Consider the following 22,613-nt stretch of genomic DNA (forward strand, 5'->3'; position numbering starts at 1 on the left):
AAAAAAAAACAATCAAAATAAAGTTAAAAATATATTATATCAATAATCAATTACAATTATATTTAATTTGTTTTCGTTAAAATCAATCATCCCTAATTTAACTATAATTTTTTCTGTTTAATTTTTTTCCGTTAAAATCAATCATGCCTAATTTTTTCTCGTCAAAATCAATCATCCCTAATTTAACTACAATAAATTACAATCATATTTAACTTTTTCCGTCTAATTTTTTTCCGTTAAAATCAACCATCCATAATTTAACTACAATCAATTAAAATCTTATTTAATTTTTTTCGTTAAAATCAATAATCCCTAATCTACCCTGCAATGCGCGCCACGCGTTAACCATCCCTAATTTACCAACATGCATGACGTAACGCATTTAAAAAGAGACCCTCCCCAGTCATTATTTCAGAACAGACCCGTTTTAAGAAATTGTTTGTAAAGAAAACCTCATTAGGTCAATTAGCCTAAATTGGTCTACATTAAAGGCCTAAGGTTAGTGCATTTAAAGTTTGACTTAACTTGACTCCTTTAATAAATCCATTAGATTGACTAAAGCTTTTCTAAAAGTCTTTATAGTTAAACATGTAAGGTCATTAGTCTTAGAAAAGCCTATTAAATCTAACAACATGACCTATTTAACAACAATATATTTTAATAAAACATTATTATTAATATCACATAATATTATAATGTTTTCATGAAAATATAAAATTATTTTAGTGATTTGGCAATTTTAATAGTTTTAATATTTGGAGTAAATTAATTCCCATAAACATAAATGATAAACATGATTATAAACTCTTTTTTTTGGGAGGCTTAAAAAATTTGATAATCTATCATAAGTAATGTTTATAAGTAAATTTTGATCACATATAATAGTTTTAAATTGTCTTATTATATTTAATGAAAATCTTTAACTTAGTTAAAGAAAAAAAACCTAACAAAAATGCAACATATTTAATTTTAGGCAACATATGAATAATTTTATTATTATACAATATATTTTATACAAATTTTAAAAAGACTAACAGACTAAATTAAACTTATATATAGGTCAAATCTAAGCCTAAAATTAAACTATTGATGAATAATTAGTACAAGCTTAAATAAAAAATATAAAGTAGCTCATCAAACTAGACTTAAATAAGACACCAGCTTACCCAACCCATTTCCACACCGACATGGGAGGAAAAACTTTAAAAAAAAAATAAAACGTTCAGTCTCTCGTATCTTCTATTACATATACTGATACTGATTAGGTTACACATGAAGTTGTTTTGATCAATAATTCCTTTCTCATCATTCTTTTACGCTGTTTCCGAGATTATCATTATTTTGTTCAAATGAGATAATTATTAGTCTATGTTTGTTTGAGTATATTTTACTTCAAACATTTAAAACTTTGAGGGTTTACTATTTTCTTAACAACTATTTTTTTAATTTAGTGATATTTATATATTCACTTAAATTAATATAATATGCATAAAATATATAGGTTATATTAAATAACTTACATAGATAATATCACCCCAGCAACACAAAACAAAATACAAATAAAATTTAAATATATTTTTAATTCTTATAAGTATATATTTTTTTATTTCTTAAAAAATTTTTTTTTTTTCGATCTTTAAATTTTTAATTTTTTGAGACAATTCTTATTATCACTTAGCGATGATCGATATGAGATACATTTAATTATGTCATATTAATATTATATTATTCCAAATGTGATATAACATGAACAACTCAATATATAATATATTATATATGATTAAGTGATGAAAAAGTATATATTCAAAATTTAGTATTTATAAAATAAAATTACTATATTTTAAAGTATTAAAATTACACTAAATTATATTCGTAGGAATAAAAATATATTTTATTCTGAAAATAAAATAACATAAATATTTTATAGATTGGATTCATTTCTTGAGAACCTTTGTGGATATGAATCTTTTTTTTTTTCTCGTTCCCCACAAAATTATTTTACCCTACAGTTAGGTGAAATAACAAATATCAAAAGTAACAAAGGAACCACGTAAAGACGCGCGTACGCGTGTCTCCAACTGGAGCTCCATCTTTCTATGCCTTTTACCTGTTTGTTTATTTGTCACACACAAAATGAAAGATAGAGCAGTGACCAAACCAACCATCTACAATACCATTTTCATTGCCACCTGTTGCTTGGTATACACATGGCTCTTTTTTTATTAATCAGAAGGCTTAGTAAAAATTTCCAATCCATCATGAGAACCTATCCTACGTGACCACATAACCTAAGGTTGGATATTCTATGATATTAGTTGTTTAAAAGATTCATAATTAGTGATAATATTGAATGATCAAAGGATATAAAAATAAAAGTATTCACAACCGCTCAAGAAAGTTAAGTGTCTCAATTCGCAAAAGATACTTTATGCATTAATATAATGAAAAAGCTTGGGACAATGACTGGGATGTCAGCCAACCAGAGTCACACATGACCAAAAAAAATAAATTGCACTAGGGTCTGTTACCGAAAAAAAAAACCAAAGTACTGGGGACAGGAAAAGAATAAAACCCTGAACCATAGTTAAAACTAGATAGACGTACATTTTTATTTTGATTATCTTGAATTTGATATTTTTTTTAAGAATAAAGAAGTGTGTTTCTTCTTATGGGTTCGATTCTATATATAACAAAAAGTTATTCATCAACAGAGGAAATGTATTTTACTTTTTTTCTTCTTATTGTTATCCTATGCTTTGAATTCTTCAGTCCCAGGATAGGTCCATAGGTGCATCATGCACGTACATGATTACAGGCAGAAGAAAGCACACAATATAACAAATATAGTAAACATGGTTTTTTTTTTTTTTGAAAAAATGTAAATTATATTAAACCCAAAATGATACAACAATAAATGAGACATACCCGCAGTTAGAGGAAATTAAAAGCTTCTCTAATATAAGAAGACCTATATCAAGATGCTAAAAGAAATGCAATAGGTGCGCTTGTCTATACATAAGAAACTTAATCTTGCTAATAATCTCTATTACAGAAAATTGATAATATTCAAAAATCAGCTTGTTTCTAGACAGTCAGATGTAGTAGACTCTAATTGTTATAGCCAGACAACGTAATTTTCCTTGAACACCGGATATGGATCTGCTCCTAATTAAAGAGTCAGTAATGCGCTGTAAAAAAGTGAAACGTCTGTAGAAAGGAGCCAAATCACGAATGTGAGCCCAAACTTGGAGAGATTTCCTGTAAGAAAAGAACAAATGAGCATTTGACTCGGCTTCATCTGAACATAAAGGGCAAAGGAAACCCTTGTTTAAAAAAACAACTTTGTCAAGAGTAAGCAGGCGGTTCCTCTTAGCAAGCCACAGAATAAAAAAACATCTTGGGGGGATTGCTGGGTTCCATATAACAGAACACCAACTAACAGTAGGTTTGACATCTTTAATGTATTCATAGACTTTGCCAACAAGCAATTGCTCATTGGTGCTCCAAGATTGAATCCTATTTTTGGTCTCTTCCGTACTTAGCTCTTTTGAGATAATAAAGTCCCTTATTTGAATGATTTTTTTTATCAAAACTGAATCTGATGAAGAAGTATTGTAATTCCACACATTGCTCCCTCCGAAATAGTAATGGTGAATCCACCGAATCCATAGTACTAAGAATAGTTATTACCGTGAGGATTAAAATAAGTACATGGGAGTATGTTCTTAAAAAAAAAAAAAGTTGAGATACCGAGACAGTTGTGATTCCGAAATCGAGAGAGAATGGTAATTTTTTTAACACAGAAAGACCATGACACTGTCAAGTACCGACTGTTAGGATAACGATATAGGCATCAAAACATTCTCATGTAAATATTAGGGTAAGTTTCTAGATATGATATTAGAAGTGCTTTCAAAATCTCCTGTTGAAATTCTAGAAATATATATTCTTGAAATAAATAAAGATAAACGAGGAGATGAGGAGAGAAATTCTGGGGGACCTCGGCGCAAACTGAAAGCGACATACACTTTAAGGTACGAAAAATAATCTTAAGATGTTCAACTCACTTTACTTTTTAAAAATAAATCTTAAGATGTTAATATATATTAACATTGGTAAAGATTAAGAAACCATACATAAACAAGTCTTTTTTAAGATTCCCCCTTCCTATATACTTTTCAATATCACTTGTAATTAATTTTGTATATCCTGATTATGTTGGGACTTTAAAGTTTGAAAAAAAAATATTTTGAATATACTCATAGTTGTTTTAGAAATTTATAAAAAATATTTTATTATTGAAGTTTCAAAGTTAATAGTAAAATTTAAATCTATTATTAATAATACTGACAGTAACTAGAAACAAAAAAATATCCCTAAAAGGTCCATTTAAGTTAAAATAAGTTAAAGTTTGACATATATTAATTACTCACTAAAAAGGATTAAAATTTTCTTTTTGACGTAAGTATTCAAATATGTAGAATAAGACAGAATTGTAACCTTAACTTACACTTTTATCGTATTTATAAGATTTAAATTTAAAATAATGTTTATTTTTTTTTATAAAATTCAATCTATGATATTTTTTATATTAATTATTTTTAAACTAAAAATATTCCTTATTAAAAAAAGTAAAAATATATATTAACAAATCATTAAGAGGAAACATACTGGTTTAAATTAACTATAAGTTAAAGTTTGACATATATTAATCACTCACGAAAAAGGATTGAAATTTTCTTTTTTGATATAAGGATTAGAATTTGTAGAATAAGACAAAATTGTAACCTTAATATATATTTTCTTTGTTTGTATTTATAAGACTTAAATTTAAAATAATATTTTTTTAAATATTTCTTACATTAATTATTTTTAAATTATAAATACTCCTTATTAAAAAAGGTAAGAGAATGTATCAACAAATCATTAAAAGAGAAAAGACTCATTTAATTTAAATTAAAGTTTGATATATATTAATTACTCATGAAAAAGGATTATAATTTTCTTTTTGATGTAAGGATTAGAGTTTGTAGAATAAGATATATAGAATTGTAGCCTTTAACATATACTTTCTTTCTTTGTATTCATAATATTTAAATTTAAAATGATGTTTATATTTTATAAGATTCAATCTATAATGTTTGTTGTATTAATTATTTTTAAATTATAAATATTTTTTATTAAAAAATAAGAAAATATATTAACAAATCATTAGAAGAGAAGTAATATTAATAACAAAAATAATTTTTAAAAAAATTATAAATTTAAGATAAATTTATTATTATAAATTAAATTAATCATTTTTTTAAAATTTTAATAAATTAAGTAATTGAGTATTGCTCTATTGAGTTGAGTAAGGGTCGGTGTTTGCAAAAATGTGGAGCCGACGGGGTCAAGTACCAGTAGTGAGAATGGCAATGGGGGAGCTGGACACTGCTGAACCGGAAGAGATTATATACTGTAACAGATAATTAAGTATTAGTCTCATCTGGATATTTCTGATATAGTGAACTTAATTTATCTTTACATACAAGCTGTCACCTTTTGAACTATTAATTGCAGGCAACATAGGTGGGAAATTCTGGCTGCTTGTCGAGTTTGGTTCTTTTCTAGATTCAGGTCACACTGTTGTCCAATTCAAATCCCATCAAATTGGCCTTTCTTTCCAATATGATTGGTGAAAAAATGTTCAAATAATATTATTTACTAGTTTACCTACGACTAATAATGTGTTTATAACAGTTTAGTTTGAAGAATTTTTTCTAGTAAAAAAAAAGTTTGAAGAATTTTTAATTATATTTAAAAAGTATCCTAGCTATAAGACGTTTTGGCTGGAGCATAAATAATACCAACACAGGGTTTGTTTTTTGCTTTCATTTTTCTTTTGTGTTTTAGGAGTGGTCCTTGATTGTTACGCTTCATGATGATGATGGTGGTCTTCATCTATCTATACAACTCAGGCCAACTTAACTTTCAAGTTGACCCAAGAGACATCTGTAATTAGACAAGTTTTATTCTTCCCCCTTTCAGCTAAAATGTGAGCATCCAAAGGATGTGGACTTAATTGTTTTTGTTTGAAATAAAATGTACACACATCAGTGTCAAGCCGGCTACCTTTTCATTATTTTAATTTCTCTTTAATTTTTGAAATTATCATGTCAATTAAATTTCAATCATAAAGTTCTTTTTGCTAGGTTAGTTGATTAGTACAACCAGATGAAACATTAATTACCACATATCGATTATGACTTCAGTAAAAAGGGAATGCAGAGTCAAGGAAAAAAAATCAAATATTCACGATAGTGATTTTGATGAATACTAACATTCAGTTTATAAAATATTCAATATAAACAGATAATATTAAAATAATTCTACATGCAATGCAAGTGATTCCACGAGATGGATTTCAAAATGAAATTAATACTTCGAATTAAATTAAAATAATTTCATGTTAATTGGATCAATAAAAAATTAGTTTAGTTGCTAAAAAAAGAACTCATATTAAAAAAATGTTAATTTTATTAGTGTAAGAATCTTATTAGTAGATAATTTAGAAGTATGGAAGCGCTCATTCAGTTTTGAAATTTTCCTTAACCATGACAAATTCTTAGAATCAAACTCACCCACATTTTTAGTTATAAAAAAATCTGTAGAAAAATGTTAAAATATTCTACCTTTTTTGAGTTGAAGATTAAATTTAAGAAGAAAAGAAATCTTAGTCTAAGACAAATGGCATCTTAATCCAAAATAAAAAAATTTCAGACTCAAAAAATGTTTATGAAAATACATATATTTATCTTAAGAGATAATGAGATGAGGTATTGAGGGATTTAAGATTAGCCCAACATTAGTTTGTTCGGTTGGGGCAGCGCGAGGAGCTCTTTTTCACATCTCAATCATCAATCATGTCCAATGAGTATTCAAGTTCTCCACAAACAGTGTACTCCTCCCAAAAAACTCAACGAAACCAAACCATATAGTACCCATGGTTGTAAATTGTAATGTACTGTAACGTAATTTCACAAAATGTTATTGACGTAACCATGATGTCAACCCGCACTAGTCCATGAATCATGTCCACTACTCTCTCCCCAAGTCCCAACCCTACACTGCCACAGTTTCACACCCTCTTTCGCTCTCTGACTCAGCAAACAAAACAACACACATTTCTCTATCTCTCTCTCTAGACTCTATCTGTATCTGACTCCCGACACTGTTTCAGAACCCGACAAAAGCAAAGCAACCTGCTCCCTTCTTCTCAGTTCTCAGTTCTCACTCTCAACCCAGTGGCTCTACCCGTAATATAACCCAAAAGTTTTCCTCTTTCTGAAAGCACACCACACAATACATCCACCACTTCCATTTATTTTTCTCACAAATGGAAAGCCTCAAGAGAGAATGATATCACAGTTCCGCAGGTTCACTTCAGCTTGAACACGACCTCACCTTAAGCCCACCTATTTCCTTTTTCCTTCAAGCGATTCCAAACACACCCCACTATCACTCTCTCTCAAATGGAGAAGATGATGGTTCTCTACAAGCTCGAAGCTCGTGGCATAATCTAGACACTTTTCTCTCTCTCTTTTTTTTTATCTCTAGAGTACTTTCCCTTTTTCTTTCTTTCTTTCTCTCTTTACAACTTCCTCTGCCGGAGGAGGATGGCATGCCGGAAATTTGTCACCGGGAACTTGGATCCGCAGAGAAAGAGAAGTGGGGGGTTGAGAACGAAACAGGCGGGGAGAGGATCGTGCCGTGGTAGTCAAGACTCGGAATTCAAACTCGCCGGAAAATGCTTCTTCTCCGGCTGTGAAACATACCCTTTTGTGTTTTTCTGTTAGTGCATGCTCTTGTTCTTCCATTGGGTCGTAGAAAAGGAAAAAAAAGTGAGAAAATTCTCGCGTGGTTTTGAGATGGGGTTTCTGTTGAAAGAAGCTTTGAGGACTCTCTGCGGTCGGAATCAGTGGTCTTATGCTGTGTTCTGGAAGATCGGTTGCCACAATTCCAAGTAAATTGGCTTTTTTTTTTTTTTTTTTATATAAAAAAAAACAGTTTTTACTTTCTGCATGCACCAAACTTTGGTTTTGGTTCTAGGAATTTCCGAGAAAGGTGAATACTATGTTTTTGTTTGTTACATCTTGTTTGTGTTGTGTTTTGCTGTTTTTTTGTGTGTGTACCATGTGTGTTTTATCTTCGTGGTTACATGAGCTTGATCGAAAAGCAAGTAACGTGGGATGGAGTGAAAAATGTGTATAAAAAATTATGTTTTTTCGAGTTTCCGAATCAACTTTGGTTAAGTATTTGTTGTTATATGTTTGCTTTTCGTGTTTGTACAGATGTACTTTCTCAGGACCACGTATGCGGGGATCTCATATGAAATTCATGTTCATATTAGATTCTGTTTCTGGGGTTGATTTGCTTCCAAGATATGATGGACATGCTGGGGTCTTAATTATGGGTCACTGCTTCCTTTTATTTGATTCGTATTCGTGTTCTGCAATATACTCTTTTCTACTTTGGAACTTTGTGCCTGGATTGCTTCTGTTTTGTCTTCAAGAATCTTAGTTTTTATATATAAAATATTTATTTATAAAAGAAGTTTGTTTGCCATTGGATTGCCAGGCGCACTATCTATTGGATTTATGGTCTGTGATTCTCTAAACGAATCTGCTAATTCTGAATTTGTCTTTGTTTTCATTCTGTTTGGCCTTACTTATTTTTCCCCTGATAAGAAAAAAAGATTTTTATTTTTTATTAGCTAATGAGCGGTTTATCTGCCGATCAATCTTTGTCATGCAAACAACTTATGAGTTAGATTAAAAGAATCCACTCTATTTCTTTGTTTTGGTCTTCTCAGCCTTTTCTTTTCTTTTTAGACTAAATATTGTAAAGGATCTTTGTTGCTTGCTCATTAATCTCAGCTGCCAAAGTGGAGTTTGAATTATTAAGCTTTTGACTTTATGATGATTAAATGTCTTTGTTTGAGTTAGTTGAGTGTGGTTTGATTTGGCAGGCTATTAATCTGGGAAGAATGCTATTATGAACCTTTGCCGTGGCCTCCACACATGTTTGGGATGCCTGATTTGCCTTACCAGAATGGGGAAGGATGCTGGTTTTCTTCAGAGTCTCTGTCATCTCAGCTTGGGATTCAAGAGGAGGTCCGAGTCTCTTCTTTGATTAAAAAAATGACTGTAAACAATTCAGTTATTATTGCAGGTGAAGGGTGGGTGTTTTCTGTTTTCATCGATCTGCATGTTTAATTCAGGTTTCTTACAAAAATTTAAAGTGATTTTTTTGTTGCTCCCGACTCAATTGCTGTTTTTTCTGTTATTCAGCATAATTGGACGGGCTGCATTTACAGGCAGCCATCAGTGGATTCTTTTGAACAATTTCACTGAAGATGCATATCCTCCACAGGTATGAAGTTGATTATCAGCTTCTAGTCGTAGCTTAAATATGCAGATTTTTCCTAGAAAAGTTTAGAGACTCGTATATATGCTTGTGAACTTCATTTTGATTTCTTTGTTCTCTCTTTTTAGGTATATGCTGAAGTGCATCACCAATTTTCAGCTGGAATACAGGTTTGGGATTTTCATTATGCTGTGTTTTGTTATAAAAAAAACTTTTTATTGATGTTTCATGATACCATATCATATTGTTTTTGCAGACAGTAGCTGTTATTCCTGTGCTTCCTCATGGGGTTGTTCAACTTGGTTCTTTCTTGCCTGTAAGTCATTTTCTTTTGTCTGCAATTCTGAAGAGATATAATGTACATAAGATCTCCAATGATTTCATCATGCTAGAGCACAGAATTATGGTGAGAGGTCAGAATATCTCACATTGTACTCAAGAGTGAAGTTCCTGGTTAACTTAAGAACTAAAAAGTTGCATAGCACTGAAGGATCACAAGAATATATCCATTGCATAAATTTAGGATATCTAGCCTTGAAAGTTGACACGTTGGCAAGTGAGTTCTTTCAATCACGTAAATCCCCGTTGTCATAGAATTCACTCTCTTGATCTGAGAGTTCTACATGGCCTGAGTGATATCATTCCATGATTCCTTGATCTGAGAGTTCTGTTTCCTCATTGAGTTTTACAGACGAAGCATTGCTAGTTTAGTGATTGTGTTGTGTATTGTAGTGATTGTGTTGTGCCATTATTTGAGAAGCTTTCCTGTCTGCTGTTCCAATGTCCCTCAACTAATGCACCAATACTTGATGATACAGATAATTGAGAATATGGGATTTGTGAATGATGTGAAGAGCTTGATCTTTCAATTGGGATGTGTTCCTGGCGCCCTTCTATCTGAAGACTATTCACCTCCCATTGCTGGTGTGCCTGTGTCTGTTGATCCACCAGTCATTGCCTCAAACTGCCCTCCATCCGTAACTAGTGGCTCCAATCAGCAAAATAATTCATCGCATGCTTCAATGTCCTTTAGTGTTCAAACACCATGTCCTCTAAAGGCAGAGACAAATACTTGCCAGGGTTCTGCATTGACACCCCAAACCCATAAGCTGAACCAGATATCCAATAACCCTTGCCAACCAAAGGTTATTCCAACGAGTAAAACAAACTTTGCTAGCCAACGAGAGAATAGAGCTGTGGAAGCTGAAGTAATACCCTCAGATCTAGATTCATGCCTGCAGCAGCATTCTGTTTCATGCAATGCAAGATCTGCTTTCAATAACTTGATTGGTTCTGGGTCTTTTGGTCAATCTGGTATAAGTGCTGATAATCTTACATTAATGGAGCAGCAAATCATATCAGCCATTGGGAATCGAGATAATGTTAATCCTTGTGTAAATGCCTCGAGTTCGTTGAACAAGTCTCAACTAAGAACAGATGGAGGCCATCTACTTGGCCACAATATGAGTTCTGGCAGTACTTCAATACTAGGAGGAATCCCAATACATGGTGGGATGAGTACTCTTTTGAGGTCAAATCTGATTACCAGTTCTGGTTCAAAATCTTCCCAAGCATCCACAGTTGATTTTTCTGGAGTAGGAGTTGGAATTGGACCTCAAAATTGTGATTCTTCAACTAAAGCTTTGGCAAATTTGACTAGTCAATCAGTAACCTTTCCCATACATGTAGAAGGTTCTAATCAGAAGATTCTTGTTTTAGATTTAAAGTGTGCTTCATCAAATCAAAAGATAGACTATGATTTGCTTCAGGCCCCTAACCCCCCCACTTTTCATGTTGAGGAACAAGTGCCCTTTAGTGGTCAAATCCCTGGTTTTACCCACGATTGCCTTCATAAAGATGGTAGTAGTCAATCTATGATGACAAAGGATCCTAAAGACAAACTAGATTATGCTAAACCTCCATCAGGTGATGACCTGTTTGATGTTTTAGGGGTGGATTTGAAAAACCAATTGCTGAATGGAAACTGGGATAATCTCTTTACTTATGAATCAGATGCTAATGCAGAAAATATGGAAAAAAAGATAGCACCTATGAACAAGGAGGGTGTAACAATAAATCCTGATATTTATTCAGTTAAAGAAACAATATCAGACAGTGACATTTTTTCTGGGATGGGAACAGACAACCTCTTGGATGCCGTGGTCTCAAAAGCCAAATCTATTGTGAAACTGGATTCTGATGACATGTCTTGCAGGACAACATTGACAAGGAATAGTACTGCCTCTGTTCCTTCTCCTGCCTGCAGGCCGGTAATGTCGGGTCATTTCCAGGGGGGATTGTTTGATTTTCCTAAGAATTGGGGTAAAACAGGTGCCATAGAAACTAGTTTGCTTAGGTCCGGATGTAACAAGGATGATGCTGGAAACTGTTCTCAAACTAGTTCTGTTTATGGCTCTCAACTTAGTTCATGGGTTGAGAATAGTGGGAGTGTGAAACATGAGAATATTGTTTCAACTGGATACTCAAAGCAGGCAGATGAGAGTTGCAAACCAAATCGTAAGAGGCTTAAACCAGGAGAGAATCCCCGGCCTCGACCGAAAGATCGTCAAATGATTCAAGATCGAGTGAAAGAGTTACGAGAAATTGTGCCAAACGGAGCAAAAGTATTTCCTTGCTTATTATTTCATCCCTTATTTTTTGGTAATTTAAATATCTTGTTCAGTCACTGAGTTGTTTTTTTTTCTTTGATCTCTTTTTATGACTTAATAGTGTAGCATAGATGCACTTTTGGAACGGACCATTAAGCACATGCTTTTCTTACAAAGTGTGACAAAGCATGCTGACAAGCTGAAACAAACAGGGGAGTCTAAGGTATGGGACAGTATTCACTCCCACGGCTTCTACCTTAGGCAGTTGATCTTGTATATATGGTAATATTTTATTTTCGTGGGGAACAATAAATAGAGAAAACATATATTTGTTAACATTGAAAAGTTTTCTTGCCTATTTATTTGGTAGCTCAAATCAAATATCAACTAAACCCTTTTTACAATAAAAAATTGTTCTTCATCATTTATACTATGAGGGACTATAAAGAAGAAATTGTAGTAGATAATTTTTTTATTTGAGGAATTATTTATAATGAAAAAAAATGATCCCTTCATTAAATATGCAGATTATTAATAAGGAAGGTGGGCTGCTTTTGAAAGACAACTTTGAGGGTGGGGCTACGTGGGCATATGAAGTTGGCTCACTATCAATGGTTTGCCCCATTGTAGTCGAGGATCTGATTCCACCTCGTCAGATGCTAGTGGAGGTAGTGGATGGTTTTTAAAGTTCTTTTGGTCCTCATATATTGCTTTATCTGCTTTATCACCTGTATAATCTGTTTGTTTGGTTATTCTGACAGATGCTTTGTGAGGAACGAGGTTGCTTTTTGGAAATAGCCGACTTAATCAGAGGATTAGGCTTAACCATCTTAAAGGGGGTAATGGAAGCTCACAATGACAAAATCTGGGCACGCTTTGCTGTTGAGGTAGTAATACTCCAGACAGGGACATATCTTATCATAACTTAATACATAGGGAATGAATTACTCAAGTTATAAGTCTCAGTATCTGACTTATGTTGCCTTCAACACCTAAGCATTTTCTTGGCACAGAGAGAAATTGTGACTATAGCCTATAAAGTCCTGTACCTGAAGTTGTCTCTGCATTGGGTAGATATAGTGATGTGTGTCCTGCAGGCAAATTAGTGTGTAGGAATTTTTTTTCACTGGTATAGGAATGTAGGATAACTGAAGTCATAGGTCTCCACATTCTCGGTATACATATTCAGTGTTTGTTTGGTTCAGTTTACTTCGAGGAAATGATCATTTATTTTTGGCAGCTTCTTAAGAGAGCTATTGAAAGTAAGATTATTTCTTTTGGAGAAATAAGATATTCCAAAAGCAAGCATTTAAGATTCTGTTTTCAGTACTTAAAACAAGTTTTATTTTATTTTTTATAAATGCTGACCAAGAATGTATCAAATATTAGAGACAAATCATTGTGACAAACCAAACATCGTTGCCCCAAAGTATCAATACTATGTAGTGACTGAGTTCATGAAACGAAGCCGAGAAGGTCTCCATATTAAAAAAGAACTACTACTGCAGGTTGCCTTGCCGATGTTTATGCTATTTGAGACTTGGCTTAAAAAAAAGCCTTACTTAAAGGATAATAATATTTGGCTCTTCATCTTCATCCTGTTAACCGTTTTAAAATTAAATTACAGCATGAGACATTTCATGCTTTCTTTTCTGTTTTTTGATTTTGATGTTATCTGCATTTTAAAAGCAAAAGTTTGATGCATGATGTTAAGGAATCCAATGTAGTTATTAATTTAATATGCAGGCAAACAGGGATATAACAAGGATGGAAATATTTATGTCACTTGTTTGTCTTTTGGAGCAAACGGTGAAGGGCAACACATCTTCATCCAATGCAATTGATAACATGGTGTATCACTCTTTCCCACAGGCTACGCAGACAACAGAAAGGTCTAGTAGTTTGCAGTGAACCCACCTGTTACATGTTTTCTTATTAGGATGTGTTGAGAGCAAGTCCGGTATGCGCTTGCGATGACTGACATCAAATCCAATCTAAGATTTCAGGTGGTCTTGACTTTGTCTAACTGTTTTACATCTCATATCTGAACTCATTTTGAAAGAGTGTGTAAGAGGTACTAGGTAGTGGAAATCATGTCAAGATAAATATGGATTCCTGCGTTGTAATTTTGAATGTTTCCTTCTGTGCCGGTCAACATAATGTATACTGTGTTGGCATTTTCTACTGATATCATATTACTGAACTCTTAGATGACTTGCTTCCATTTTTTATAATTGTGAGTTATTACCAAAGCAGTTGGTCTTGTGATTCAGATCAGATGTATAGATATTGTAGGATATGGAAAGAATGGTCTCATGTGCTCATTAGCTTGCTACACACTTTCTTCTGTGCCCTTTTACTCCAGGCTTTAGAAAGTTTGTACCAAATATGTTTATATATTATGTGAACTTGAAAGTTTTGTACCATGTTATGTAAGTTCTACTCAACACAACAAATATTATATTATATTTATCTGAAAAACCGATAAAATAATCAATAACTGTTATTCAAATTCCTCTTATTTGGTTCAACCTAAGTAACTTACTATTTAATGGTAAAAACCTCCCAACATTCTGCTCCAGTGTCAACTTTGTGTTTACTGATAATATAATTCATAACCTTCCAACACTTAACTCCATTCAATTAGCGAGATAATAAATATTATTCTCAGAAGGAAATGATAAATTGATAAGAACTAGAAACTATTGCGGCTGTCCTTTTAAATTATTAAACTTAACTCTTAAGCACATATATCCGTTGCTTTATTGTTAATGTGCTTCCATTAGTTTTTGTCCACCAACAATTAAGCACATCAAACTTGGTAGTTGTTTCTGTCTAAGGAAAAGGGAGATGTCTTGGAGGTGCGCGATGACTAAATAGAAAAGAATAAAAGTAGAAACTCTAGTTCTTTCAAATCCTAAATTACTAAGGCCTAAAAATTCGATGGCTTCTTATTCATTGATGTTGATGGTTGGGTTTGGTTGCAAGGTGGTGAGTGGTGGTGGTTTAGCCTAGTGAACTTGGGTTGTTGATGGGGAACTCAGTGATTTTTGCACTGGAACCAATGTAGAATAACGTTTTTCTACATCGTAATAATAACCTATCTAAAAAAGTTAAAAATCATTAGCATCACATAGGCTCAAATTAGGTTTGGATTATCCTGAGTCTAGCTCCAAAAAAAAAAATAATATATTTCAATTTTAAGAAAATAAAAAATATACCCAAAAATTTTACAGACAAATATTGTATATTTTAATATTTTTAAAAACAAAAAAAAAATTTTAGTATGATAGTAATATGTCCCGTGAGTTTTAAAGTACAACTAAGTCAAATTAGCAAAAGAATAAATTAATAAACAAATAAAAATAAGGTGTGTCTTAATCAAATCTATCTATCAAACTTATAGATTTTGTAGTTGTTTGGCATAAGTGGGAGGTGGCATATTAGTGCATGTCCTGATCATCAAAGTTTATACAACAAAATCAGTGCTTTGGTCAAACACAAAGCATCACCGCTTATTATTTTTGTTTAGATATGCTGATGGTGGCTATGAGAGGACCTAGATGACAGCCTAGTTAGTGATTCTGAAGAGACTGCAAATGTTGATGTTGGTAATTAATTGTAACAAATCCAGGTGCTAAAGAATTAGCAGATAGACCTTCCTTTTTACTACATTGAAACGTCGTAATAATCTTCCTTCCGAACATGGAATTCTCCATTCTTTAGTAGTATAAAGTATAATACATATCTCTTGAGTTGTTGAAAATGCGGTGTCCTCCATTATTCATCCAGCAACCTTTTTTTTCCCTATCTCTTTAGCTCATGAAACATGCGTGGCTCCTTATTTTGTAACAATAAGCTAGTTTGTTACCATGAAACATGCGTGGCTCCTTTGCACGTAGGCGGCAATACTCTATATATATGAACCCATGCAGAATTACAATTACCTTGTCAAGCGTTGATTCTTTGTGCATTTCAACTCATTTACTTAATCCCCTCAAATTGAGGGATAAAAAAAATGTGCTTTGCCAACAGGTGCCGAACACGCCACCACACCCATACATGGAAAATACTATTCCATTCCATAAATCACAAGCTAAGTTACTCCTTTAAGGTGGGAGTGACACTAGTTTTGATCTCTATTTTGTAATATTTTCTCCTTCCTTTTAAGTTTTTGGTGACAATATAACGTGGGGGTTCTCACGATCTTCTTGACTTAGAATTTTTTGTGGGTGAGTAATCATATCATTAATATTGTACACGTATGTTGACAAAGCTATATATAGATGTTGATTTACTAATTATGTTCTTGTAACATTTTTCAGGTGCAACGCTAGGAAAAGGTCTAAACAGGGTGTTGCCAATGGGGTTAGGCTTTCGGTGTTGCAATCCGTGTAATAGCTCTAGTCTTTTTCACAGGTAATTAGTAATTTATTAATTAACAATTCATAAATTAACAACCTATTAATTAATGTACCAAAAGGAATGTTGTTAATTCATTGAATTCTATAATATGCAGCACTGGAACATTGACATTTAGGAGATTTTTACCACGACTGAAGGCGACATACGATTATCTTTGTGTCTCTTAATAACCTCTCGTGCAACTTCTAATAGTTCTCCGAAAGAGACACAAAGATGATCATATCTCGTCACCTTTAGCCGAAAATCTCATAAATGTCACTTTTCCAGCTGCATATTATAGAATTCAATGAATTAACAACATTCTTTTTGGTACATTAATTAAGAGTAGGTTGTTAATTTATGAATTGTTAATTAATACATTACTAATTACATGTGAAAAAGACAGATATTGAGAAGAAAATCAGTAGTCTTTCTTTATCCTAAAAAAACCAACTATTATACGGACTGCAACATGGCGCCGGCTAACCCACCCTGTTTAGACCTTTTCCGAGTGTTTCCTTAAGAATGCAGGTCTAGCGGTGCAATGTTAGGAAGAAGATGCAGCTGGATCACAATGTTAGGAGGGAGAAAAATATTGCGCAGCTGGATCACAATTTATCACTCACCAGTTTTTAAAAAAACTGGAGTTGGAGGGAACGCCAATTGACACACACAAAGGACTATGAGACTACGTACATAAAGGAGTAAAAGACATGGTGTCTATCCCGGACCACTTCTTGCTGCTGGGACTACACACGGTCTAGTGGTGCAATGTTAGGAAGAAGATGCAGCTGGAAGAAGATTAGCAGTGGGGCACCATTGGAAGAAGATGCATGCACTACCATACACTGCCATAGAATCAGTGAGTTAGTTACAACCATATTAGGGTTGTTAGAAGCTGTTGTAAAGTTAGTTACTGATTTTTTTTAAAAGCTGTTATAAAGGTAATATATATATAGGATATTGAATGCATGAATAAAAGCAAAGAAACATTTCGAGTCAAACCTTAGCTTAGTTCAGGAGTGACCTTGCCATCGAACCAAGGCAGTTATCTTCTTCCTCTCGCTCATAACATGCAATCAGCTTTAGATTCTGGCTGCAAGATGGTTGTAATTATAGATATTGATGTTCATTATGGAAATGGCACAGCAGAGGGATTTTATAGATCAGATAAGGTTCGGGTCCATCTCATCCGCAAAGTGGATCGGTTGATGAGCTAGGTGAAGGAGAAGGTTATGGCTTTAACTTGAACATATCTTGGAAATACATCGACCAAAATAGAAACTTCAACCTCTTTCTTAATCTGCTTCCAAGAGTCCAAAGCAAGCATCAAAGCTTAACTATCAAGCGAAATCAACAACAAGACCATTTGGCAGAAGTTCAAACCATTAATCCATGAAACTATCAAAACTTAACAATCAAGCAAAAACTATACCTTAAAGTTTAACCTATGATAATCCCCAGAGAATATATCATATTTCAGTAAGTGGTCAATAACTTTTTAGGTTCTCTTTGTTTTAAAAAAGGATTACATTTGGGTTTCTTCATGATTTATTTAACAAATCATAGCTCTATATTATGTGAGGGTGATCCGACTGATTATATGAAAAAGACGAGTACTGGTGTTTAGCTTTTTTCTTTAACAGTTTTGAACATTTTGACCAGGGTAAGCTTTTTTCTTTAACAGTTTTGAACATTTTGACCAGGGTATCCTCACTCTCATTGCGCTGTGAGACTAATCCCTTGGATCCATATTTTTACCTGCCACTGCCGACTATAATGTAATGTTTACAAATTCATCAACAGTCTAATTTTCATGATCCACATTCTTTGCTGCATTGGATTAATCACCTCTCTTATTTAGTGTATCAAGGTTACTCTATTAAAAAAAACTGATTTTTCCTTTACTTATATTGTATCCTCATGTGCCTCAGTTTGATCCCAATGGAAGGCAATGCCTAACAATGGAGGGCTATAGAGAAATTGGGTCTTGCGAAAAGGCACAGTGAAGGACGCCTTCTAATTGTCCAGGAAGGTAGCTATCATGTCACATATTCTGCATATTGTTTACATGCAACACTTGAGGAGATTCTCAACCTACCAATGCCTCTAGTACCAGATCCTATCGCTTATTACCTAGAGGACGAGACATTTTCTATCAAAGTTATAGAAGCCATTAAGAATTATCAAAAAGATAAAGTGCCCTTGTGGAGAAACTCATGAGACACTTCGTCCAACATCTTTATGCCATGTTTGTCTGTGTGAAGCAAATCTAGATTATATAAGATTTGCTGATTTAGATTAAAAAGAATGTTTGAGATAAGAAGGGTTAATATTTATCATTCTATTGAGGGATTTTCAAGGTTGTTTTAGATAAAGTTTACACTCTTACATTATATAATCTATAATTAAATAATAATATAAAAAACATTTCATTTATGATTATATTCTTAAGATTCACACCCATTCTTTTTCACTAGATACAATTTAAATTTAGCACTTCTCTTATTATTGTTTTGGTATTAAAAAAATGTTTCATTGGCATCATTCTTTCTTTTCTTTTTTACACCTTATCTTTTGTTACTTCTATCTAGTTTAAAAGATCACATCATTAATGGATATTGGACTAATTTGTTTAAAACTTATTTATTAGAAAAATACTTATTTTAATAAAATAAACAATTTTTTTTAATGTTTATCTAAATACTTTTGCTTAAAAAATATTTTTTTTTATTTTAATAAATAAATCCTATCCGTTTATTGAATAAGTATTTTTTTTAAATCACATTTAAAAATTATTTATTTTAAATTTAAACAAACTCATCGATAGGATGTAATTATAAAGATGTAATGGGATAGTTTTGCGCCACGGCATTAATTGAGTCTATAGCCTAGACACCATTATGCAGATTGATTTGGCGGGACCGTATAAAAGGTCTAGAAAACAATTGAATTCCTTGATTGCACGCCAATCTGGTATGAATGCGAATTGTGGAATGAGTACAGTTTGCGTTGACATGCCGTGAATAATTTTGCTTTAACAAAACATGATTGCATCAATTAAGATGGTCTTAAAGCAGAAACATAGGCATTACAGGTTTTGAATGACTAACAAAAAAGGTTTCTCTTTACCTGCCAAGACTATGAACAGCAATCAACTAACTGGGTTCACTGATGTTGTAACTAATTGGCGCCGCCAGCAGTGGAATTAAAATTGGAATGGACTTTATTGAGTAATTTTACTTGAAAAAAATAAGATTATCTACGGACCGACATTAGTGGAGAACTTTCCTAAATTGACCCGCCACGCCTTCTAACGAACTTTCCTTAACAGAGGGACCTACCGTTTGTTTTCGCCTCCGGTCTTGCATGCGGACCACAGTGCACAGTTGCAGCAACATTATCACTGGGCCAATTCCTCAGAATATTGGAACTCTTACTTCCTTGCAGGAACTCAATCTCAATAGTTATCAACTTGTTGGCTTGATTCCAGTGTCCCTAGCACATATGGAACTTGAGATCCTAGTGTTAAATAATAACATGCTAATGTGTCCAATACCAGAATTTAAGGCTGCCAATGTTTCTTATGATAACAACTTATTTTGTCCACCTGAACCTGGGCTTCAATGTTCCCCTCAAGTTGCTGTACTACTTGATTTTCTGGACAAACTGAATTACCCTTCGTTTCTCATATCTGATTGGGTTGGTGATGAACCATGCACACGCAGCACAGGGTTATGGTTTGGATTGAGCTGCAATTCCAACTCAGAGGTATCTATTATCAATCTATCTAGACACAAGCTAAACGGTACTCTTGAGTCCTTCACTTGCCAAGTTAGATTCACTCCTTGAAATTAGGCTTGTAGGAAACAATATAACCGGTTCAGTTCCCAATAATTTTACCGACTTAAAATCTTTGAGGTTGTTGGACTTAAGTGATAAGAACCTTGAGCCTCCATTACCAAAATTTCATAATGATCTGAAGTTTGTTACTGTGGATAACCTTCTTCTTCCTTATCAAATCAGAGGCAGTCCTAGTCTTATGCCTATTAACAGTTCACCTTCACCACAGAATCCATCACATCCTCCATCTTCTCATGAGTCTCCTGTTCCAGATCAGAGTTCAAGATCAAATCAATCCAAACCAAATGACTTGAAAATATTCAAAACAGTAGGAATAGTGGCTGGAGTTGCTGTATTTGCAGTTGTAGCTCTTTTGGTTGTTTATCCCTTCCTATGTTGGAGGAAGAACAAAAAAGCCTCCTTGGATGCTCCAAGTTCCATCATGGTTCACCCCCGCGATCCATCTTTTTCAGATAACATGGTTAAAATTGCGGTTTCAAATGCCACTGTAAGTTTGTCAACAAAGACTGGAACAAGTTCTCTGAGTAACATTAGTGGTGAAACTCAAAGCTCTCACATAATTGAGGATGGAAACCTTGTCATTTCTATATAAGTACCACGCAAGGTTACCAATGATTTTGCTTCAGAAAATGAACAAGGCTATGGAGGGTTTGGAACTGTTTACAAGGGAGAACTAGGAGATGGGACAAAAATAGTAGTCAAGAGAATGGAGCATGGGGCTATTAACAGTAAGGCATTGGAGGAGTTTCAAGCTGAAATAGCTGTTCTTTCCAAGGTCCGGCACCGACATCTGGTAGCCCTGTTGGGGTATTCCATTGAAGGCAATGAAAGACTTTTGGTTTATGAATATATGTCTCTTGGAGCTCTAAGCCAACATCTTTTTCATTGGAAAAGCTTGAAGTTGGAGCCTTTGTCTTGGTCACAGAGGCTTGCAATAGCACTAGATGTTGCTAGAGGGATAGAGTACCTTCACAGTCTTGCCCGTCAGACCTTTATTCATCGATCTTAAATCTTCTAATATCTTGTTGGGTGTTGATTTTCGGGCTAAAGTTTCAGACTTTGGTTTGGTGAAGCATGCCCCAGATAGTGAGAAGTCTGTAGCAACCAAGCTGCTGGGACATTTGGATACCTTACCCCTGAATATGCAGGTATGATTTACTTAAAATCACCTCTTCTGACCATGATGTAATTGTAGAAATTGAGCATTCTCTGCATAATGCAATCATTGTACTCTCTTTATATACCAGCATGTAGTTTCTGTTGATTTATATTTAGGTATATTGTTTTTACAATGAAAACACCTTAGTAGTGTGCAAAAGGTTTCTCTTTCTGTGTGCATTTTAAAAACCAAAAGTTAACAAGAAAATGATATCTAATTACATGTCATAATGTTTCAAAATTCGTAAGCAATACGATCCTTGTATCCCTTATCTAATAGTTGAGTTCAGACCATTGCAAATATATGATATCTTATCATCTCAATATTCTCAGTTTGATGCGCTTAGATTTGCATACTAAATTAAGTTTCCGTGTGTTTCAGTGATGGGGAAAATCACCACAAAAGTTGTGTTCAGCTACGGAGTGGTGTTGATGGAACTTCTGACCGGACTTGTGAGAGTCGGCCAGAGGAAAGCCGGTGCTTGACCAAATGGTTTTGGCGAATTAAATTGAGCAAGGAGAAGCTGATGGCTGCTATTGATCCAATTCTGGAAGCATCTGAAGAAACTTTTTGAGAGGATAGGCATTGTAGCTGAACTTGCTGGACACTGCACTGCAAGGGAAGCACATCATAGGCCAGATATGGGTCACGCAGTCAATGTCTTGGCAGCATTGGTGGAAAAATGGAAACCAGTTGATGATGAATTAGATTGCTACTCTGGCATTGACTACACAAGACCACTTCCTCAAATGTTGAAGATTTGGAAGGAAGCAGAAAGTGAAGAGTTTAGCTATGCTTATAGTCTTGCAAACAGCAGAAGCAGTATTGCAGCCAGGTCTTCTGGGTTTGCAGACTCTTTTACTTCTGCTGATGCAAGATGACTTAGTGCAATGTTGTGGGTCATGTTGCTGTGTCCTTTTTAAATTTACTTGGATTCACCATGTCTGTGTCTGCAGCCAAGAGGCAAAAATTTTATGTCTTTGGTCTTTGTACTGATTTTGGACACTAAAATACTTCAAAATACCATACAAAGATGTAGATAACATAATTTCTTTTTCTTTTTATATGGCCCTGTAATGAGTCTGCGTGACAAGTTATATTCATCTATGTTATCCTATCCATGCTGTCATAGGAGGTTTGATTATTTTGTTAAAGCTTAGCAAAATATT

The 22,613-nt window shown here is 33.6% G+C and overlaps 1 protein-coding gene and 1 pseudogene across 4 annotated transcripts; both read left to right on the plus strand.

Annotated features, from left to right (window-relative positions):
• Positions 1 to 7,139: 7,139 nt before the first annotated feature.
• LOC114377544 (transcription factor LHW-like) lies at positions 7,140 to 14,443 on the plus strand. 4 transcript variants are annotated; one of them, XR_003659102.1, is made up of 10 exons: positions 7,140 to 8,005; positions 9,011 to 9,220; positions 9,333 to 9,414; positions 9,537 to 9,578; positions 9,665 to 9,724; positions 10,227 to 12,032; positions 12,139 to 12,299; positions 12,545 to 12,685; positions 12,779 to 12,904; positions 13,764 to 14,443. XR_003659102.1 is itself a non-coding variant. In XM_028336099.1 (10 exons), exons 1-10 carry the CDS (start codon positions 7,842 to 7,844, stop codon positions 13,926 to 13,928), a joined length of 2,898 nt encoding a protein of 965 aa, XP_028191900.1. In that variant the 5' UTR covers positions 7,149 to 7,841; the 3' UTR covers positions 13,929 to 14,443. The 4 variants fall into 4 exon arrangements, 3 of the variants coding, with proteins under 3 accessions (XP_028191900.1, XP_028191901.1, XP_028191902.1); XM_028336099.1 differs by having other exon boundaries at positions 7,149 to 8,005; positions 12,139 to 12,240; XM_028336100.1 differs by having other exon boundaries at positions 7,150 to 8,005; positions 9,011 to 9,155; positions 12,139 to 12,240.
• Positions 14,444 to 19,790: 5,347 nt separating this feature from the next.
• Positions 19,791 to 22,563, plus strand: LOC114373377 (annotated as a pseudogene).
• The last annotated feature ends 50 nt before the right edge of the window (positions 22,564 to 22,613 follow it).

Source organism: Glycine soja, chromosome 11 (assembly GCF_004193775.1).
Source record: "Glycine soja cultivar W05 chromosome 11, ASM419377v2, whole genome shotgun sequence".
Lineage (NCBI taxonomy): Eukaryota > Viridiplantae > Streptophyta > Magnoliopsida > Fabales > Fabaceae > Glycine > Glycine soja.

Coding starts and splice junctions, on each gene's coding strand:
- LOC114377544 (XM_028336099.1), top strand. CDS start 7,842: ATGCTCTTGTTCTTCCATTGGGTCGTAGAAAAGGAAAAAAAAGTGAGA. Junction 12,241..12,544: donor AACAAACAGGGGAGTCTAAG/GTATGGGACAGT, acceptor TTAAATATGCAG/ATTATTAATAAGGAAGGTGG. Junction 12,905..13,763: donor GGGCACGCTTTGCTGTTGAG/GTAGTAATACTC, acceptor TTTAATATGCAG/GCAAACAGGGATATAACAAG.